The sequence below is a fragment of the Hemiscyllium ocellatum genome, chromosome 5 (genome assembly GCF_020745735.1).
Source record: "Hemiscyllium ocellatum isolate sHemOce1 chromosome 5, sHemOce1.pat.X.cur, whole genome shotgun sequence".
NCBI lineage: Eukaryota > Metazoa > Chordata > Chondrichthyes > Orectolobiformes > Hemiscylliidae > Hemiscyllium > Hemiscyllium ocellatum.
The window spans coordinates 138,949,163-138,969,767 of record NC_083405.1 but is presented as its reverse complement, the minus strand read 5'-3'; the positions used below and the strand labels follow the sequence as shown (position 1 = coordinate 138,969,767).

General features: G+C 50.8%; 1 protein-coding gene across 2 annotated transcripts in view; it reads left to right on the top strand.

Annotated features, from left to right (window-relative positions):
- Nucleotides 1–20,605, top strand: part of tonsl (tonsoku-like, DNA repair protein) — a 66,888-nt gene that overhangs the window by 19,572 nt on the left and 26,711 nt on the right. For both annotated transcript variants that reach the window (XM_060825679.1, XM_060825680.1), the window contains 6 exons: nucleotides 8,097–8,242; nucleotides 9,935–10,087; nucleotides 11,454–11,579; nucleotides 12,330–12,516; nucleotides 16,182–16,240; nucleotides 18,318–18,407. In XM_060825679.1, the coding sequence (XP_060681662.1) occupies nucleotides 8,097–8,242; nucleotides 9,935–10,087; nucleotides 11,454–11,579; nucleotides 12,330–12,516; nucleotides 16,182–16,240; nucleotides 18,318–18,407 (761 nt within the window). The remainder of the gene's footprint in view (nucleotides 1–8,096; nucleotides 8,243–9,934; nucleotides 10,088–11,453; nucleotides 11,580–12,329; nucleotides 12,517–16,181; nucleotides 16,241–18,317; nucleotides 18,408–20,605) is intronic.

The window sequence follows — 20,605 nt, the reverse complement described above, 5'->3', positions numbered from 1 at the left end:
TGGCATGCACATCCCTGGACACTACAGATAATTTAGTATGGCCGGTCCACCCAGCCTGCACATCTATGGACTGTAGGAGGAAACTGGAGCACCCGGAGGACACCCGTGCAGACACGGGGAGAACGTGCAAACTCGACACAAACAGACAATAGACAATAGGTGCAGGAGTAGGCCATTCTGCCCTTCGAGCCTGCACCCCCATTCAATATGATCATGGCTGATCATCCTTAATCAGTATCCTCTTCCTGCCTTATCTCCATAACCCTTGATTCCACTATCCTTGAGAGCTCTATCCAACTCTTTCTTAAATGAATCCAGAGACTGGGTCTCCACTGCCCTCTGGGGCAGAGCATTCCACACAGCTACCACTCTCTGGGTGAAGAAGTTTCTCCTCATCTCTGTCCTAAATGGTCTACCCCGTATTTTTAAGCTGTGTCCTCAGGTTCGGCACTCACCCATCAGCGGAAACATGTTTGCTGCTGCCAGAGTGTGCAATCCTTTCATAATCTTATACATCTCAATCAGATCCCCTCTCAGTCTTCTAAACACAAGGGTATACAAGCCCAGTCGCTTCAGTCTATCAGCGTAAGGTGGTCCCACCATTCCAGGAATTGACCTCGTGAACCTACGCTGCACTCCCTCAATAGCCAGGATGTCTTTCCTCAAATTTGGAGACCAGAACTGCACACAGTACTCCAGGTGTGGTCTCACCAGGGCCCTGTACAGCTGCAGAAGAACCTCTTTGCTGCTATATTCAATTCCTCTTGTTATGAAGGCCAGCATGCTATTAGCCTTCTTCACTACCTGCTGTACCTGCATGCTTACCTTCATTGACTGGTGTACAAGAACACCCAGATCTCTCTGTACTGCCCCTTTACCTAAATTGATTCCATTGAGGTAGTAATCTGCCTTCCTGTTCTTGCCACCAAAGTGGATAACCATACATTTATCTACATTAAACTGCATCTGCCATGCATCTGACCACTCACCTAACCTGTCCAGGTCACCCTGTAATCTCTTAACATCGTCCTCACATTTCACCCTGCCACCCAGCTTTGTATCATCTGCAAATTTGCTAATTTTACTATTAATACCATCTTCTATATCATTAACATATATTATAAAAAGCTGCGGTCCCAGCACAGATCCCTGCGGTACCCCACTGGTCACTGCCTGCCATTCTGAAAGGGAGCCGTTTATCACTACCCTTTGTTTCCTATCAGCCAACCAATTTTCAATCCAAGTCAGTACTTTGCCCCCAATACCATGCACCCTAATTTTGCTCACTAACCTCCTATGTGGGACTTTATCAAAGGCTTTCTGAAAGTCCAGGTACACTACATCCACTGGATCTCCCTTGTCCATCTTCAGAGTTACATCCTCAAAAAATTCCAAAAGATTAGTCAAGCATGATTTCCCCTTCATAAATCCATGCTGACTCTGACCTATCCTGTTACTGCTATCCAAATGTGTCGTAATTTCATCCTTTATAATAGACTCCAGCATCTTTCCCACCACTGAGGTCAGACTAACTGGTCTATAATTTCCTGCTTTCTCTCTCTCTCCTTTCTTAAAAAGTGGGACAACATTAGCCACCCTCCAATCCGTAGGAACTGATCCCGAACCTATTGGACTCTGGAAAATAATCACCAACGCATCCACGATTTCTTGAGCCACCTCCTTCAGTACCCTGGGATGTAGACCATCAGGCCCCGGGGACTTATCAACCTTCAGACCTAACAGTCTCTCCAACACCAATTCCTGGCAAATATAAATTCCCTTCAGTTCAGGTCCTTCAGCCACTGTTACCTCAGGGAGATTGCTTGTGTCTTCCCCAGTGAACACAGATCTGAAGTACCCATTCAACTCTTCTGCCATTTCTTTGTTCCCCGTAATATATTCCCCTGTTTCTGTCTTCAAGGGCGCAATTTTAGTCTTAACCATTTTTTTCCTTTCACATACCTAAAAAAGCTTTTACTATCCTCCTTTATATTTTTGGCCAGTTTACCTTCGTACCTCATTTTTTCTCTGCGTATTTCCTTCTTACTAATCCTCTGTTGTTCTTTAAAAGCTTCCCAGTCCTCCGTTTTCCCACTTATCTTTGAAATGTTACACTTCTTCTCTTTTGACTTTATATGTTTCTTAACTTCCCTCGTCTGCCATGGCCACCCATGCCTCCTCAAAGGATCTTTCTTCCTTTTTGGAATGAACTGATCCTGCAACTTCTGGATTATACCCAGAAATATCTGCCATTGTTCCTCCACTGTCATCCCTGCTAAGGTATTGCACCATTGAACTTTGGCCAGCTCCTCCCTCATAGCTCCATAGTTCCCTTTATTCAACAGAAATATTGTCACTACCGATTGTACCCTCTCCCTTTCAAATTGCAGATTGAAGCTGATTGTATTATGGTCACTACTTCCCAATGGCTCCTTCACTTCGAGGTCCCTGACCAATTCTGGTTCGTTACACAATACCAGATCCAGAATTGCCTTCTCCCTGGTCGGCTCCAGCACCAGCTGCTCTAAAAATCCATCTCTGAGGCACTCCACAAACTCCCTTTCTTGAGGTCCAATACCATCCTGATTCTCCCAGTCTCCCTGCATGTTGAAATCCCCCATAACAACTGTAGTAACATCTTTGCGACAGGCCAATTTCAGCTCCTGATTCAACTTACACCTTACATCCAGACTACTGTTTGGGGGCCTGTAGATAATTTCCAAGAGGGTCTTTCTCCCCTTAGAATTTCTCAGCTCTATCCACACTGTCTCTATATCCCCTGATTCTAGGTCCTCCTGCGCAAGGGACTGAATATCATCCCTTACCAACAGGGCCACCCCACCCCCTCTGCCCGTCAGTCTGTCTTTACGATAGCACGTGTAGCCTTGAATATTCATTTCCCAGGCCCTGTCCACTTGAAGCCACGTCTCCGTTATCCCCACAATATCATATCTGCCAATTTCCAAAAGAGCCTCAAGCTCATCCATCTTATTCCTAAAGCTTCGTGCATTCACATATAGTATTTTTAATTTTTTACTGCCCTTACCCTTCCTATCAACCCCTACTTCACACAACCTTACAGCATGATCCCTTTTTGAGTTTTCATTGATACAGTTCTTTCTTGAATTCCCTTGATCTAACTTTCCCTTCAATTTCCTTCTTAAGCATCCAATTTGTCCCCTCCCCCCGCGACTTAGTTTAAACGTAGCGGTGTTGCAGTAGCAAACCTGCCTGCCAGAATGCTGGTCCCTAACCTATTAAGGTGCAAACTGTCTCTTTTGTATAATTTATGCTTACCACAAAACATACCCCAGCGATCCAAGAATTTAAATCCTTGCTTCCTGCACCAGTTCCCCAGCTACACATTAAAGTCCATTATCTCCCTGTTCCTGTCCTCTCCAGCCTGAGGAACTGGAAGCAAACCGGAGATAACCACCCTAGACGTCCTGCTTTTCAGCCTTCTTCCTAGTTCTCCGAAGTCCCGCTGTAGTATGTTCCTCCTCTTCTTCCCGACATCATTTGTGCCGACATGTACCACCACCTCTGGCTCTTCACCTTCGCCCTTGAGGATTTCCTGCACTGTCTGTGATGTCTTTAACCCTGGCACCAGGAAGGCAACACGCCATCCTTAAATCCCGCCTGTTGCCACAGAAGCCCCGTTCAGTTCCTCTCACCACAGCTCTGTGCGATGTCAGACTCCTCGGCTCTACCTCTGTGCCAACCTTTGATCGACAGGCCTGACCACCTCGCAGACTGGCAGTGCCATCTGTCTCTACTGTTTCCAAAAGATTCAACTTGTTTCTGACAGGCGAGGGTGGAACCAAACCCAGGTCCCTTTAAAACTTTATTGAATTCAATAAGGTTTCCTTTCATTCCCGGCAGGCACAGGGCCAACCTATTCACCCTCTCCTCCGAAGGAAACCACTTCATACCTGGCACCAGCCGAGTGAACCCTGTCCACTGTGCCTTCAGTGCCATCTGGACTGTATCGTCTCCAGTTTATTGCTGAGCTGTGTGCCCTGTCTCAGTGAGCTGAGCCAGCCCTGGTTAGAAACCAACACCGGGGGTACCCTCCTGCTCTGTATCTGTGTGTGGGCGTGTGTTGGGGGAGGGTTGGGAGATGGGGGTGCGTGCTGAAGTGTGGGAGATAGGTTGGACTCAACTGCATGGTGGGCCCGGTCAGTTACTGTAATGAAAAGAGAAGGCGGAGTATTCAGAGATTCCCCCCCTCCCCCAACATCCCCCACCCACCCTCCACCAGCCTTGTCGAAGTTGACAATTTCAAAACAAATGTGCCGGAGATGGAGGAACTGGGAGAATGGAATAGAGTCCTGACAGGGAGCAGGCAGTGAGGATAGATAGTCCCGAGAGCTGTGGGAGTTGGTGGGTTTGTAATGGATGTTAGTGGCCAGTCTATCCCCAGAAATGGGGACACCGATGTCCATCAGCAATGTTGTGAACTCAGGGATTACAATGTAGCTTCAAAACAATGATACCTTGACTTCAGGTGATGAGGAGAGATTGTGCAAATGAGGCCTGGTGTCTTATAATGTTAAAGGGTGAGTTGATAAAGTGTGGTGCTGGAAAAGCACAGCAGGTCAGGCAGCATCTGATGAGCAGGAGAATCAACGTTTTGGGCATAACCCCACATCAGGACTGGGGAGGGGGCTGAGAGATAAATGGGGAGGGGGAATGGGTTTAGGGGAAAGCTAGGTGGGATGGCGATGGGTAGGTGATGGTAGGAGGTGACTGTAATAGATTGGTGAAGCGAGTGGAGAGGATAAATTGGAAGGGAAATGGACAGGTAGGGGAGGTCAAGAGGGCAATGCCGTGTCAGAGGGTTGGATGGGGGGGTGGGGCTGGGGAGATTGGGAAGCTGCTGAGCTCAGTGTCGGTAATGTGGAGTTGTAGGCTCCCCCATGGAAGATGAGGTGTCCCTCCTCCAGTTTACAGGGAGCCTTGTCTGGAAGGTGGAGGCAGCCCAGAATGGACATGTCATCGGGGGATGTGAGGGATGATGTAATCCAAGTTTCCAAGGTATTCACAGGAAAAGACAGGGTGGACCGAGATAAACGATTTCCACTGTTCGGGGATTCGAGAGGGACTTGGAGACATCGCCTGAGAATGAGAACCAGATCGTTCAGGAGAGATGTTATGAAGCACATTGAATGGCAGAACAAGCTAGAGGGGCTGAATGTCATACTTCAGCAGGTTAAAGGTGCACGCTCACTTCAACCCCATCATGGAGTCTCAGGTTCCAGGGTGATGCTGAACATAGACTAGTACAGCACAGTACTGGCCCTTTGACCCTCTGTGATACCGACCCTTTACCCTACTCTAAGATCAGACTCACCCACATACTCCTCATTGTACTATCTACCATGGGCCTATCCAAGAGTCGCTGAAATGTCCCTCATGTCTCTGACTCTAGTCCCACTGCTGGCAATGCATTCCACACACCCACCACTCTCTCAGTAAAGAACTGACATCTCCCCTTCAACCTTCCTCCATTATGCCCCCTCATGATAGCCATTTCCTCTTTGAGGCAAGCTCTCTGACTATCTCCTCAATGTATGCCTCACAACATCTTGTACCCCTCTATCATGTCACCTTTCCCTATCAACGTTCTCTGCCAAGTAAGTTCTTGTTTTTTTCTTCACCTCTCATCCTTCCTCGCTCCAGTGAGAAAAGCCCAGCTCCCTCAACCTACAGAACAGGCCCTTCAGCCCACGATGTTGTGCCGACTACTGATCCTGATGTATGCACCCTCAGATTTCTGTGACCATATGCATGTCCAGCAGTCTCTTAAATGTCCCCGATGACCCTGCCTCCACAACTGCTGCTGGCAACGCATTCCATGCTCTCTCAACTCTCTGTGTAAAGAACCTGCCTCTGACATCCCCTCTATACTTTCCTCCAACCAGCTTAAAACTATGACTCCTCGTGTTAGTCATTTCTGCGCTGGGAAATAGTCTCTGGCTATCGACTCTATCTATGCCTCTCATTATCTTGTATACCTCAATTAGGTCCCCTCCCCTCCTCCTTTTCTCCAATGAAAAAAGTCCAAGTTCAGTCAACCTCTCCTCATAAGATAAGCCCTCCAGTCCAGGCAGCATCCTGGTAAACCTCCTCTGAATCCTCTCCAAAGCATCCACATCTTTCTTATAATAGGGCGACCAGAACTGGACACAGTATTCCAAGTGCGGTCTAACCAAAGTTTTATAGAGCTGCAACAGATCTCACGACTCTTAAACTCAATCCCCCTGTTAATGAAAGCCAAAACACCATATGCTTTCTTAACAACCCTGTCCACTTGGGTGGCCATTTTAAGGGATCTATGTACCTGCACACCAAGATCCCTCTGTTCCTCCACACTGCCAAGAATCCTATCCTTAATCCTGTACTCAGCTTTCAAATTCGACCTTCCAAAATGCATCACCTCGCATTTATCCAGGTTGAACTCCATCTGCCACCTCTCAGCCCATCTCTGCATCCTGTCACTGTCCCGCTGCAGCCTACAACAGCCCTCTGTCAATGACACCTCCAACCACTGTGTCATCTGCAAACTTGCTGACCCACCCTTCAATCCCCTCATCCAAGTCATTAATAAAAATTACAAACAGTAGAGGCCCAAGGACAGAGCCCTGTGGAACACCACTCACCACAGACTTCCAGGCAGAATATTTTCCTTCTACTACCACTCGCTGTCTTCTGTTGGCCATCCAATTCTGTATCCAGACAACTAAGTTCCTTTCTTCATAACACATGCCCTCCAGTCCCGGCAGCATCCTGGCTAATCTCCTCTGTACCCTCTCTAAAGCTTCCACATCCTTACTATAATGAGGCGACCCGAACTGAACACAATATTCCAAATGTGGCCTAATCAGGGTTTTATAGAGTTGCAGCAAAATCTCACAGCTCTTCAACTCAAATCCCCTGCTAAGGAAAGTCAACATACCATATGCCTCTTTAACAACCCTATCCATTCGGATGGCAATTTGAAGGGATCTATGGATGTGGACCCCAATATCCCTGTGTTCTTTCACACTGCCAAGAATCCTGCCTTTTACCCTGTATTCTGTACTCAAATTCCACTTTCCAGTGTGAATGACTTCACACTTTCCAGGTTGAACTCCATCTGCTCCTGATCAGTCCAGCTCTGTGTCCTGTTGCAACCTCGAGCAGCCCTCCCCGGTATCCCTCACCACCATCCCACCCCCCCAGTACAAGGTGCTTTACTGTCTGAAGTGCAATCTTATAGGTGAGGCTGGATCTGACCCCTCGTGTAAAACAGCCCATGGCCACTATTTGAAATAGAACAGGAGGGGAGGGGATGTTCCCCAATCTCAGCCGACACTAGTAGAGGAGGAGACTTGGTCATTATTATATTGCTGATTATGGAATCCTGGTGTGCGTACGTAGGCAAACAGCAGCCAATCATTACACCTCCACCCTACTACTTTGGCTGTGAGATGTTTTCCGAGCTCCTGAGGAGAAACCTGATAGAGAAATGTAAATCTTCCTTCATTAAACGGAGGGCGATGATGCTGCAGACCAGGGTTTGGTGTTGTTTGATCATGCAGATTATATTTCATGTCGATCCCTGCACATTTTTAATGATGTGATCCTTGACCACCCCAGGGTCAGGGTTAAAGAAATCTTTTTTTGCTTATTCACTTGTGGCACGTGAGTGTTGGCACTTATTGCCCAGCATTTATTACCCTGTCCCTAGTTGCCCCCTTGAGAAGGTGGGCGTGAGCTGCCTTCTTGAACCGCTGCAGTCCATGTGCTGTGGTTGCTCCCCAATGCCCTGAGGGAGGGAGGGAATCTCTCAGAACGCAATCTCAGAAACCGACAAAGTGACCGTCTCTCACAGAACAGTATGTTGGAACTAGCTGTGCACAAACCAGCTACCATTCTCTCTCTTTCTCTCTCTCTCTCTCTCTGTCGTGCATGTGTCCTCACTCTCCAGCTCTATCTTTCCTTCATCTCTCCACCATAAAGGGGATGTGATCCTGTATTGTGTTGGGGGCTGGCAGTAGCTGTGTGATTGCTTCTGTGAATAATTGCTGTGTGTGTTCCTTACCCCTCCCCAGCTGTGAAAGGCTGCCGATTGGAAGAAGCTTTATCCGAACTGGCTGACAAGGAGCAGCAGCAGGAGTTGGGTCTGTGTGAACAACTCGCCGATCTCTGCTGTAAAGTGGGATCCTATCGTAAGGCCATCGACTATTACCAGGCGCAGGTAACTGGGTCCTCTATATGAAACCTACTCCCCAACGTCTGACAGGGTCCATACCCACTCTCGTTGCAAGCTAAACCTCTTAACACCGCTTCCCTATACTCAGATCATCAAAACTACCAAGGGCAGCCACTCAGCCCATCGTAACTGTCCTAGCTGTGACAGGCACCCGGCCCTTGGTGTATTTATCCAGTTGTTAGATCGCTTTGGTTGCGGAATGGAGTAGATGCAGAATCAATTTTGACCTTTTTAAAAGAAAAATACGACAAGTAGGAAAGGAATTAGGGATTAAAAGACCAATCTCTCTCATAACATAGATTTTAATTCCTTTTCTCTTTAAACCGATTTTTGACATCACTGGCTGGGCCCAGCATTTATTGCTCTGTCCCTAGTTGCCCCCTTGAGAAGGTGGGGGTGAGCTGCCTTCTTGAACCCGCTGCAGTCCATGTGCTGTGGGTAGACCCACAATGTCCCTGAGGGAGGGAATTCCAGGATTCTGACCCAGCGACAATAAAAGAATAGCGACAGATTCCCAAGTCAGGATGGTGAGTGGCTCGGGGTGGAGCTTGCAGGGGGTGGGGTTCCCGTGTATCTGCTGCCCTTGTCCTTCTAAATGGAAGTGGTTGTGGCTTTGGAAGGTACAGTCCAATGAATCAGTGAAGGTTGGTCTGCAGCTACAACAGGGAATTGGGAAGGCAAAGGGAATGTCCTTCATTGCTAAAGGGATGGAGTTTAAAAGCAGGGAGGTTGTGTTACAGCTGTACAAGGCGCTGGTGAGGCCACCCCTGGAGTAGTGTGTGTGGGTTTGGTCTCTTTACTTGAGAAAGGATGGACTGGCATTGGAGGGGGTGCAGGGGAGGGTCACTGGGATGATTCCGGAGTTGAGGAGGTTGGCTTGTGAGGAGAGACTCAATAGATTGGGATTATATTCATTGGAATTCAGAAGAGGAGGGATCTTATAGAAACATATAAAATTATGGAGGGAATGGATAAGATAGAAGTAGAGAGGATGTTTTCACTGGCAGGTGAGGCTAGGGGGCATGGCTGCAAGATTAGAGCGAGCAGGTTTAGAACTGAATGGAGAAGGAACATCTTCACCCAGAGGGTTGTGAATCGATGGAATTCCTTGTCTAGGGAAGTGGTTGATGCTACTTAAATAATTGCTTTTAAAGCCAAGGTAGATATTTTTCGAACAATGAAGGGGTTAAGGGACGAGCTGAGGGCCCGGGGAAGTGCAGCTGAGGCCATGGAAAGGTCAGCCATGGTCTCACCAAACGGCGGGGTAGGATCGATGGGCCGGATGGCCTCCTCCTGCTCCTGGTTCTCATGTTCTCACTGAGCAACATTTGAACATGTGATCATTTATATTGCTGGCCTTTCTGGGAACAGACTGTGTCGACGCAGCTGCTGCTACATTTCTTTACAGCATGAGAGCGTAAATACTTCGAAACACTCATTGCGCGCCCAAAGGCCACCAAGTCAATGAGCCAGTTTTGTTCCTGGAGCAGTGCCAGGTGCCAGGGTGGGTATGTTCCAGAGGCTGGGGCGGGCGGGTGGGGAGCATGGAGGCAGTGCGGGTTCTCAGTTTGAAGCGTGCAGAATGGTCCGGGACACTAATGTTCACTGTTTCACTCTCTCCTCCTTCTGGCGCATCCCCCTGTTACCCGCCACTCTCCCCTTCGCCCTGTTTCCCAGCTGAAACATGCCGAGTTGTTGAGGAAGCCTGACCGGGAACTGGCTGTTATCCACGTCTCACTAGCAACCACCTTTGCTGACCTGAAGGATTACCAACAGTCGGTCAGGCACTATGAAGCTGAGCTGGCACTGCGCAAGGGGAACCCCAAGGAGGTAGGCTCTGCTCTCGGCGTTTACCTCAACAATCAATCACAACTTGTTAATAGTGCTTGGATATAAATACAAAATGTTAACGTCACAGTGCTAGATCAGTATTACAAAACATTCATTCAGTGGGTATCTCTGGCTGGGCCCAGCATTTATTGCCCTGTCCCTAATTGCCCCTTGAGAAGGTGGGGGTGAGCTGCCTTCTTGAACTGCTGCAGTCCATGTGCTGTGGGTTGACCCATAGTTCCCTGAGGGACAGATTCCAGGATTCTGACCCAGTGACAGTGAAGGAATGGCCATATATTTCCAAGTCAGGATGGTGAGTGGCTAGGACAATAGACAGTAAGTGCAGGAGAAGGCCATTCTGCCCTTCGAGGCCTGCACCACCATTCAATATGAACATGGCTGATCATCCTTAATCAGTATCCTGTTCCTGCCTTATCTCCATAACCCTTGATTCCACTATCCTTGAGAGCTCTATCCAACTCTTTCTTAAATGAATCCAGAGACTGGGCCTCCACTGCCCTCTGGGGCAGAGCATTCCACACACCCACCACTCTCTGGGTGAAGAAGTTTCTCCTCATCTCTGTCCTAAATGGTCTACCCCGTATTTTTAAGCTGTGTCCTCTGGTTCAGCACTCTCACATCAGCGGAAACATGTTTCCTGCCTCCAGAGTGTCCAATCCTTTCATAATCTTTTATGTCTCAATCTGGCGGGGAGATTGTTTAATGTCGAGCTGTGGAAGGGCATTAGATCAGCTGACTTAAAGTTTGGTCTGTTGTCAGTTTTAAGTAGCATCTTAAATTTGCAACAACAATGAGCTCCACTTGTACGCTCCTTCCCCAGGGCCCTTCAAGGAATTTGGGGGCAGGGGGGGCATGGTGGCTGAGTGGTTAGCACTGCTGCCTCACAGCGCCTGAGACCTGGGTTCAATTCCAGCCTCAGGGTAACTGACTGTGTGGAGTTTGCACGTTCTCCCCGTGTCTGCGTGGGTTTCCTCCGGGTGCTCCGGTTTCCTCCCACAGTCCAAAGATGTGCGGGTCAGGTGAATTGGCCATGCTAAATTGCCCGTAGTGTTAGGTAAGGGGTAAATGTAGGGGTATGGGTGGGTTACTCTTCGGAGGGTTGGTGTGGACTGGTTGGGCCGAAGGGCCTGTTTCCACACTGTAAGGAATCGAATCTAATTTATCCTGTTCAGATCACATTGTGTGGGACTGTTTCCCAGTTGATGCTGCTGTTCCCTCCCAGACCAAGCGAGCCCACTGCTGTTAGTGAGGGACTGACCGCGACGGTGTTTGGGATGGGGAGAACCTTCTGTCTCCTTCACAAAGCAGGGGCAGCCAGTGATGTGAATGTCTGTGTTTGTTGTAGGAGTGTGAGACCTGGCTAAACATGGCCCTGGCCAAAGAGGAAGCTGGAGAACGGTACAGTGAGCTGGTGGAATGTTACCAGCACGCACTGCGGATTGCCGAGCAGGCTCAGCTACCCCGACTGCAGGTAACTCCCGGAGCGGTTAGGGGGAAGAAACCCCCGACCCCTGTGTTGTGTAAACCCCACCCCCACCCCCTCCCCTACAGGGCCATGCCAACCGTAACATGAGCGAGTCATTGCCAGCCTGGCAGGGGAGGTGGGGGGCAGCTGCGTGTGATCCCCCTCCCCCGGCTGAAGCCTCTGAAACTGTCCAAAGTCTCAGAAGAATGGGGCCAATGGCATCCGAGTGAGATGAGGTGAGAAGGAACTCTCTTACCCAGAGGTTTGTGTGATCTCAGCCGTTGAGTTTGTCCAAGACTGAACTTGATTAGCGTATTGAAGGTTATGGTATAATTCTGGGCAAGCTGGATGTGATCTGGCAGAATAGCAGAGCAAGCTCAAGGGGCTGAATGGCCTCCTGTTGCTGCAGTTGCCAATGGTTGTACCATTACTGAGACTTGAGTGAGTATGCTCTTGTCCAGTTGGCAGGGTGGGATTTGAACCCTGATTGCCACAGCATTAGCCTGGGCCTCTGGATTGCCAGCCCAGTGAGATTGCCTCTGTACCTCCATCTCCCTCTGTGATCCTATCTACTCAGAGTCTCCATGCCTGTGTGTGTGTCTGTGTGTGTCTGTGTGCGCACGCGTGTCTGTGTGCGCGCGCGTGTGCGTCTGTGTCTGTGTGTGCGCGTCTGTGTCTGTGTGTGCGCGTCTGTGTGTACGTGAGGATTGTCACCGTGTCCGGCCAGGGTTAACCGTGCTGACTTCCTTCCTGCAGCTGCGATCACTGAAGCTCCTTCACTGGGCACAACTGAAGGCGGGGCAGCCTGAGGCCTCTGCCACCCTGGCCCAGTTAGAAGCCCTATCCCAGGCTCAGGGCAGTGAGAGTGGGGATGAGAGCAATACAGAGGAAATGGAGAACAGTGAGCCTCTGGAAGATAGTGAGCTGGAACTCTCAGAGAGCGGTATGTGTCACCGTTAACCGATAACTAACGAGATGGATCTCTCCTGGGGCAGGGGGGCAGTAACATTACTGGACTAGTCACCCACAACGAAAGCAAATTAGTGGAGAAATATGGCAGACCTGGCAGTATCTGTGAAGAGAAAGCAGAGTTCTCTCTGCTCGAAACATGGACTCTGCTTTCTTCCTACAGGTGCTGCTGAGTTTCTCCAGCAATTTCTGCTTTTGTTTCAAATTTCCAGCACCTACAGTTCTTTGTTTTATATTAATACTCCACAACTGCTGACTTATGTCCCTGAGACATGGGTCTGAGTTTCATTGTAGTGGATGGCAAAGTTTGAATTTGATAAAAACTCCGCCCTATGATGACCACTGTTGATTGTCATTTACATCCTTCAGGGAGGGAAATCAGACATCCTGGCCTAGCCTGGCCTACATGTACTTAGCTTTCAACTGCTCTCTGTGAAATTAAGGACAAGGTTCCCCATGGGAGACTGATTAGCAAGGTTAGATCTCATGGAATACCGGGAGAACTAGCCATTTGGATACAGAACTGGCTCAAAGGTAGAAGACAGAGGGTGGTGGTGGAGGGTTGTTTTTCAGACTGGAGGCCTGTGACTATTGGAGTGCCACAAGGATCGGTGCTGGGCCCTCTACTTTTTGCCGTTTACATAAATGATTTGGATGCGAGCATAAGAGTTACAGTTAGTAAGTTTGCAGATGACACCAAAATTGGAGGTGTAGTGGACAGCGAAGAGGATTACTTCAGACTACAACAGGATCTGGGCCAGATGGGCCAATGGGCTGAGAAGTGGCAGATGGAGTTTAATTCAGATAAAAGCGAGGTGCTGCATTTTGTGAAAGCAAATCTTAGCAGGACTTATACACTTAATGGTAAGGTGCTAGGGAGTGTTGCTGAACAAAGAGACCTTGGGAGTGCAGGTTCATAGCTCCTTGAAAGTGGAGTCGCAGGTAGATAGGATAGTGAAGAAGGCATTTGGTATGCTTTCCTTTATTGGTCAGAGTATTGAGTACAGGAGTTGGGAGGTCATGTTGCGGCTGTACAGGACATTGGTTAGGCCACTGTTGGAATATTGCGTGCAATTCCGGTCTCCTTCCTATCGGAAAGATGTTGTGAAAGTTGAAAGGTTTCAGAAAAGATTTACAAGGATGTTGCCAGGGTTGGAGGATTTGAGCTACAGGGAGAGGCTGAACAGGCTGGGGCTGTTTTCCCTGGAGCGTTGGAGGCTGAGGGGTGACGTTATAGAGGTTTGCAAAATTATGAGGAGTATGGATAGGATAAATAGGCAAAGTCTTTTCCCTGGTGTTGGAGAGGCCAGAATTAGAGGGCATAGGTTTAGGGTGAGAGGGGAAAGATATAAAATAGACCTAAGGGGCAATTTTTTCACGCAGAGGGTGGTATGTGTATGGAATGAGCTGCCAGAGGAAGTGCTGGAGGCTGGTACAATTGCAACATTTAAAAGGCATTTGGATGGGTATATGAATAGGAAGGGTTTGGAGGGATATCGGGGGGTGCTGGCAGGTGGGACTAGATTGGGTTGGGATATCTGGTCAGCATGGGTGGGTTGGACCAAAGGGTCTGTTTCTGTGCTGTACATCTCTATGACTGTGATAGCTGAAAATGTGTTGCTGGAAAAGCACAGCAGGTCAGGCAGCATCCAAGGAGCAGGAGAATCGACGTTTCGGGCATGAGCCCTTCTCCTGCTCCTTGGATGCTGCCTGACCTGCTGCGTTTTTCCAGCAACACATTTTCAGCTCTGATCTCCAGCATCTGCAGTCCTCACTTTCTCCTCTATGACTATGATCGGCAATAATTGCAGGCTGTGATCCCATTAACAAGTAAATAGTAATGGTTGAAATGAAGTTCACCAGGTCGATCTCCTACAGTGAGATTCCTGAATAGACCAGATGAACAGCCCCAATCAGGGAGCCTTGGCTGACAGATATAAACAGGAGTGTCTGGCCCCGAGGTCCCGTACTTCCCGCGGGAGCCCGTGCCCCACAACCTGAGCCGCCTCCGGAATTTTAATTTTGTTCCCTTTCTGGGGGTAAAAAGGCAGGCCCTGTATTGACTGCTGCTGCACACTGTCCACCTCTTCTCCCTCATCCACCCCTGGACACGCCTTGGCGTGCCCATTTGCCACCGGGCAGTGGGGATCCCTCTCTACGCAGGAGTCCCTCCCCCTTTCTCTGGGATCTGGGGTGGAGGGTGCTGCACACAGCAGTCCCCTGCAACCGCAGATTGCGGTGGTTCACGGACTCCCAGCCCAACTGCTTGTTCTGTGGTGCTGTGGAGTCCGTGGACCATGTGTATATTGGGTGTGGGCGTTTGCACTCCCTTTTTGATTTCCTTAAAAACCTCCTCTTCTGTTTTTGGTTGCACTTCAGTCCCGCGCTCCTTATCTTCAGGCACCCGGTGCGGAGGAGGGAGGGCAGGTCTGAAGACCTCCTCGTGGGTCTGCTCCTGGGCCTGGCCAAACTGGCCATAAACAGGTCCAGGCAGCGGGCCGTGGAGGGGGTCGTTAGTGCCGACTGCCTGCTCCTCTTCCACGGCTACGTTAGGGCCCGGGTGTCCTTGGAGAGGGAGCGCGTGGTGTCCACCGACACCCTGGAGTTGTTCAGGGAGAGGTGGGCGCCGCAGGGAGTGGAGTGCATCATTTCCCCCTCCAACTCTATTTTGATTTAGTCCCTGCCCTCCCCTTCACTGTTTGATCACACAGCGTTGCCCTTTGATGTGAAGGGCACTGCTTGTCACAGGCCACTCGGGTGTTTTCCTTTCTTCCTGGTGATGGAAGCTGCTGTGCTTTAACCAGCATCACATTTTCAGCTCTGATCTCCAGCATCTGCAGACCTCACTTTTTACTGATGGAAGCTGAATAAAGATTCGTGCACCTTGTCTCTCTCACTGTGTCTTACACCTGCACACACACACCCCATGGGTGCTGGGGAAAAATAAGCACTACCGCAGTTAGGCGGTAGGGTGGGGGTTTTAAAAAGAAATAACCCAGAGTGTCAGAGCTTCTGCTCAGTCTGAGAGCTGGCTCAGAGCTCACTGGGTCAGTGTCATATACTGTGCACATGTAACTGAAGGGTGACATGGTGAAGGGATACCAGCCTCTTGTACTACCAGTTACTTCATTCACAAAAAGATGCTGCAGTGTATTACAGGGTTGTGCAGAAGGGTATGAATTGACCATGGTAGTGGTGAGGGATTATTTATCACAGAGTGATTGAAGAGGGTGTTTCTCTCCTAAGACTGTGTACACACCCAGTGAAGGTGAGGATGGTATAGCTGAGTAGGAGAGCAACACGTCTCTCCTTGACAGTTTCTGTTTGCCTCTCCCTTTCCCAGTGACACTGAGCTACACGACCTCCCCTGTGCTGACAGATGGAGGGTCTGGCTGTCCCCCTGGGGACTGAGCTACATGACCCCCCCCCGTGCTGACAGATGGAGGGTCTTGCTGTCCCCCTGGGGACTGAGCTACACGACCCCGCCCTGTGCTGACAGATGGAGGATATTGCTGTCCCCCTGGGAAGGTGTGCTGTATTCTGGTGACTCGCATCACAGCTTGAAAGATCAGGTGACCCACAGAAACTCTGGGGAGGCTGAGCTGATATCCTCACTTGTCCTCTTTTATATATTTTCAGATGACGATGACTTGGAGGGTTATGACAAAGCAACTACAGGAAGGCGAAGGATTAACCGGGTAAGTCTTCCTGCAGGTACCCTGTTCTCTCACTGCGTTCATCCAGCAGGGAGTCAGAGCCTTCGGTCCAACCAGCCCGTGCTAAACATAACCCCAAACTAAACCAGTCCCAGCTGCCTGCCCCTGACCCATATCCCACCAAACCTTTCCTATTCCTGTTCTGAGCCCAATGTATTTTAAACCTTGTGACCCCATACCTGTACCCAGCTCGACCTCTGGACATTCACTCCACACACCCACCACTTAAAAGAAAAAGTTGCTCCTCATCGTTTTTAAAATCTTTCTCCTCTCAACTTAAAAATACGCTCAGGTGAAAGTGAGGACTGCAGATGCTGGGGATTAGAGTCGAGAGTGTGTTGCTGGAAAAGCACAGCAGGTCAGGCAGCATCCGAGGGGCAGGAGAATCGACATTTCAGGCAAAACGCTGATGAAGGGCTCTGGCCTGAAACGTTGATTTGCCTGTTCCTCGGATGCTGCCTGACCTGCTGTGCTTTTCCAGCACCACATTATCAATTTATAAATATGCCCCAGCTCTCCCCCCCCCCCCCCCCCCCCCCCCCCGTCTTTAAAATGCCCGCCTGAGGGAAAAGGCAGCTGACTCATCTATCCCCCTCATGGCCTTATAGATTTCTATATGGTCATCTCTCAACCTCCTATGCATTAGTGAAAAACTCCCAGCCAATCCAGCCTCCCCTGAAAGCTCAAACCCTGTATTCCTGGCAACAACCTGGTAAATCTCTCCTGAAGCCTCTCCAGCATAACAATATTAATCGGATAACAGGGCGACCAGAACTGCACACGGTATTCCAGAAGATGTCTCACCAACATGCTGGACAACTTCAACATTGCAAATCGTATACTCAGAGGTCTAAGCAGTGAAGGCAAACACACCAAATGCCTCCTTAACCATCGTATCCTCCAGGGGATGTATCCCTGTGGGGGCTGTCTGGGCACTGACTGGGATGTGTCCCTGTGGGGGACCGGGATGTGTCCCTGTGGGGTCTGAGCTCTGACCGGGATGTATCCCTGTGGGGGACTGGGCTATGACCGGGATGTATCGCTGTGGGGACTGGGCTCTGACCGGGATGTATCCCTGTGGGGACCGGGCTCTGACCGGGATGTATCCCTGTGGGGGACTGGGCTCTGACCGGGATGTATCGCTGTGGGGTCTGGGCTCTGACCGGGATGTATCCCTGTGGGGGACTGGGCTCTGACCAGGATGTATCCCTGTGGGGGACTGGGCTCTGACCGGGATGTATCCCTGTGGGGGACTGGGCTCTGACCGGGATGTATCCCTGTGGGGACCGGGCACTGACCGGGATGTATCCCTGTGGGGACTGGGCACTGACCGGGATGTATCCCTGTGGGGACCGGGCTCTGACCGGGATGTATCCCTGTGGGGGACCGGGCTCTGACCGGGATGTATCCCTGTGGGGGACAGGGCTCTGACCGGGATGTATCCCTGTGGGGGACAGGGCTCTGACCGGGATGTATCCCTGTGGGGACTGGGCACTGACCGGAATGTATCCCTGTGGGGGACTAGGCTCTGACCGGGATGTATCCCTGTGGGGACTGGGCACTGACCGGGATGTATCCCTGTGGGGGACTGGGCTCTGACCGGGATGTATCCCTGTGGGGACTGGGCTCTGACCGGGATGTATCCCTGTGGGGTCTGAGCTCTGACCGGGATGTATCCCTGTGGGGGACTGGGCTCTGACCGGGATGTATCCCTGTGGGGACTGGGCACTGACCGGGATGTATCCCTGTGGGGACCGGGCTCTGACCGGGATGTATCCCTGTGGGGACCGGGCTCTGACCGGGATGTATCCCTGTGGGGACCGGGCTCTGACCGGGATGTATCCCTGTGGGGACCGGGCTCTGACCGGGATGTATCCCTGTGGGGGACTGGGCTCTGACCGGGATGTATCCCTGTGGGGACCGGGCTCTGACCGGGATGTATCCCTGTGGGGGACAGGGCTCTGACCGGGATGTATCCCTGTGGGGACCGGGCTCTGACCGGGATGTATCCCTGTGGGGGACTGGGCTCTGACCGGGATGTATCCCTGTGTCCCTGCAGTGGAACCGGCGGAATGAGAAAGGGGAGACCGTGTTACATCGCGCCTGCATCGAGGGGAACCTGAAACACGTGCAGTGCCTGGTGGAGAAGGTAATGTCCTTGCTTGCTGATCTCCAGCCTTTTCCCCTGTGCTCGATGTAGTTTCACTGTGCCCACTGCAATGGCTGTGTGTTGACTTGTCCAGGACTCTGGCTGTCAGCTGAGATAGGTCCCGACTGGGCCACAGCCTGCTCTCGGAATGTTCCTCAGAGTCACCAGTCTACTCCAACTCCATCCTCGCCTCCACCCTGTGGTCTAATTTCCTGCTGAGTCTGATTCATAGAATCATAGATTCCCTACTGTATGGAAACAGGCCCTTCGGCCCAACAAGTCCACACCGACCCTCTGAAGAATAACCCACCCAGACCCATACTCCTACCTTACCTGAACACTATTGGCAACTTAGCACAGCCAGTTCACCCTAACCTGCACATCTTTGGATTGTGGGAGGTTGGAATTGAATCCAGGTCCCTGGCGCTGAAAGGCAACAGTGCTAACCACTGAGCCTCAGGGTGACCAGCCCCTGAGGCTTTGTGTCAGGTAGCCCTGGCATTTCCATGAATTCTCCTTCCCCTTCGCAGCTTCCTGTAGTCAGCACACTGCCTCACCCACATCAGTTAGCACTCACTCAGGCCGCCTGGTTAACCCTCTGGTTAAACCCCAGGTCCCAAAGAAATCAGAGGGTGATTTAAAAATCTCTCCAAGTGATTTAAAGGTAGCTTATTAATGAGCAATCGTCTTAAATAGGCGTAAGCTAAACAAACTGGAACAGCACGTGAGGTGAGAGATGCTGTGTTCACCCAGCAGCCCAGCCTAATCCTCTGGGGACATATGGCATCGAATCCCTCAACTATGGGATTCACATTCAATAAAAGTCGGAAATGATAATCCTGGCAGTAAATATTCATCTGGGTCACTAACGTCCTTCAGGGAAGGAAACTGCCATCATCCCCGGTCTGGCCTACACGTGACTCCCGACCAGGAAACTGCCACCCTTCCCCGGTCTGGCCTACACGTGACTCCCGACCAGGAAACTGCCATCATCCCCGGTCTGGCCTACACGTGACTCCCGACCAGGAAACTGCCACCCTTCCCCGGTCTGGCCTACACGTGACTCCCGACCAGGAAACTGCCACCCTTCCCCGGTCTGGCCTACACGTGACTCCCGACCAGGAAACTGCCACCCTTCCCCGGTCTGGCCTACACATGACTCCAGACCAGGAAACTGCCACCCTTCCCCGGTCTGGCCTACACGTGACTCCAGACCAGGAAACTGCCATCCTTCCCCGGTCTGGCCTACACGTGACTCCAGACCAGGAAACTGCCACCCTTCCCCGGTCTGGCCTACACGTGACTCCCGACCAGGAAACTGCCACCCTTCCCCGGTCTGGCCTACACGTGACTCCCGACCAGGAAACTGCCATCATCCCCGGTCTGGCCTACACGTGACTCCCGACCAGGAAACTGCCATCCTTCCCCGGTCTGGCCTACACGTGACTCCAGACCAGGAAACTGCCACCCATCCCCAGTCTGGCCTACACGTGACTCCAGACCAGGAAACTGCCATCATTCCCCGGTCTGGCCTACACGTGACTCCAGACCAGGAAACTGCCACCCTTCCCCGGTCTGGCCTACACGTGACTCCAGACCAGGAAACTGCCATCCTTCCCCGGTCTGGCCTACACGTGACTCCAGACCAGGAAACTGCCACCCTTCCCCGGTCTGGCCTACACGTGACTCCAGACCAGGAAACTGCCATCCTTCTCCAGAGTGGCCTACACGTGACTCCAGACCCACAGCAACGTGATTGACTCTTAACTACCCTGTGAAATGGCCTGAACAAGACTCACTATTCTAGCAATGAACAATAAAAGTGGGTCTTCCCCACTCTTTTTACCCACACCCCTTTTCTTTCTCCTTCAGAAAGTGACATGTGAGGGAAGTTTATCTGTAGCTACTGGTTTAAACTGAGTCAATCACTTAAGTTCTGACTAATGAATGTAGGGCAGTGGTCTCTACATGTCACCTCTCACTCTCATGGTCTTCCCCACAGTGTGGGGTTAGGCCATTCGGCCCATTGAGTCCATACTGACCCCCCCCCCCCCCCCCCCCCCCCCCAAAGAGCATCCCACCCAGACCCAACCCTAATCCCTGCATTCCCCATGGCTAACCCCACCTAGCCTGCACACTGTGGTCAATTTAGCACGGCCAATCCATCTAACCTGCACACCTTTGGACTGTGGGAGGAA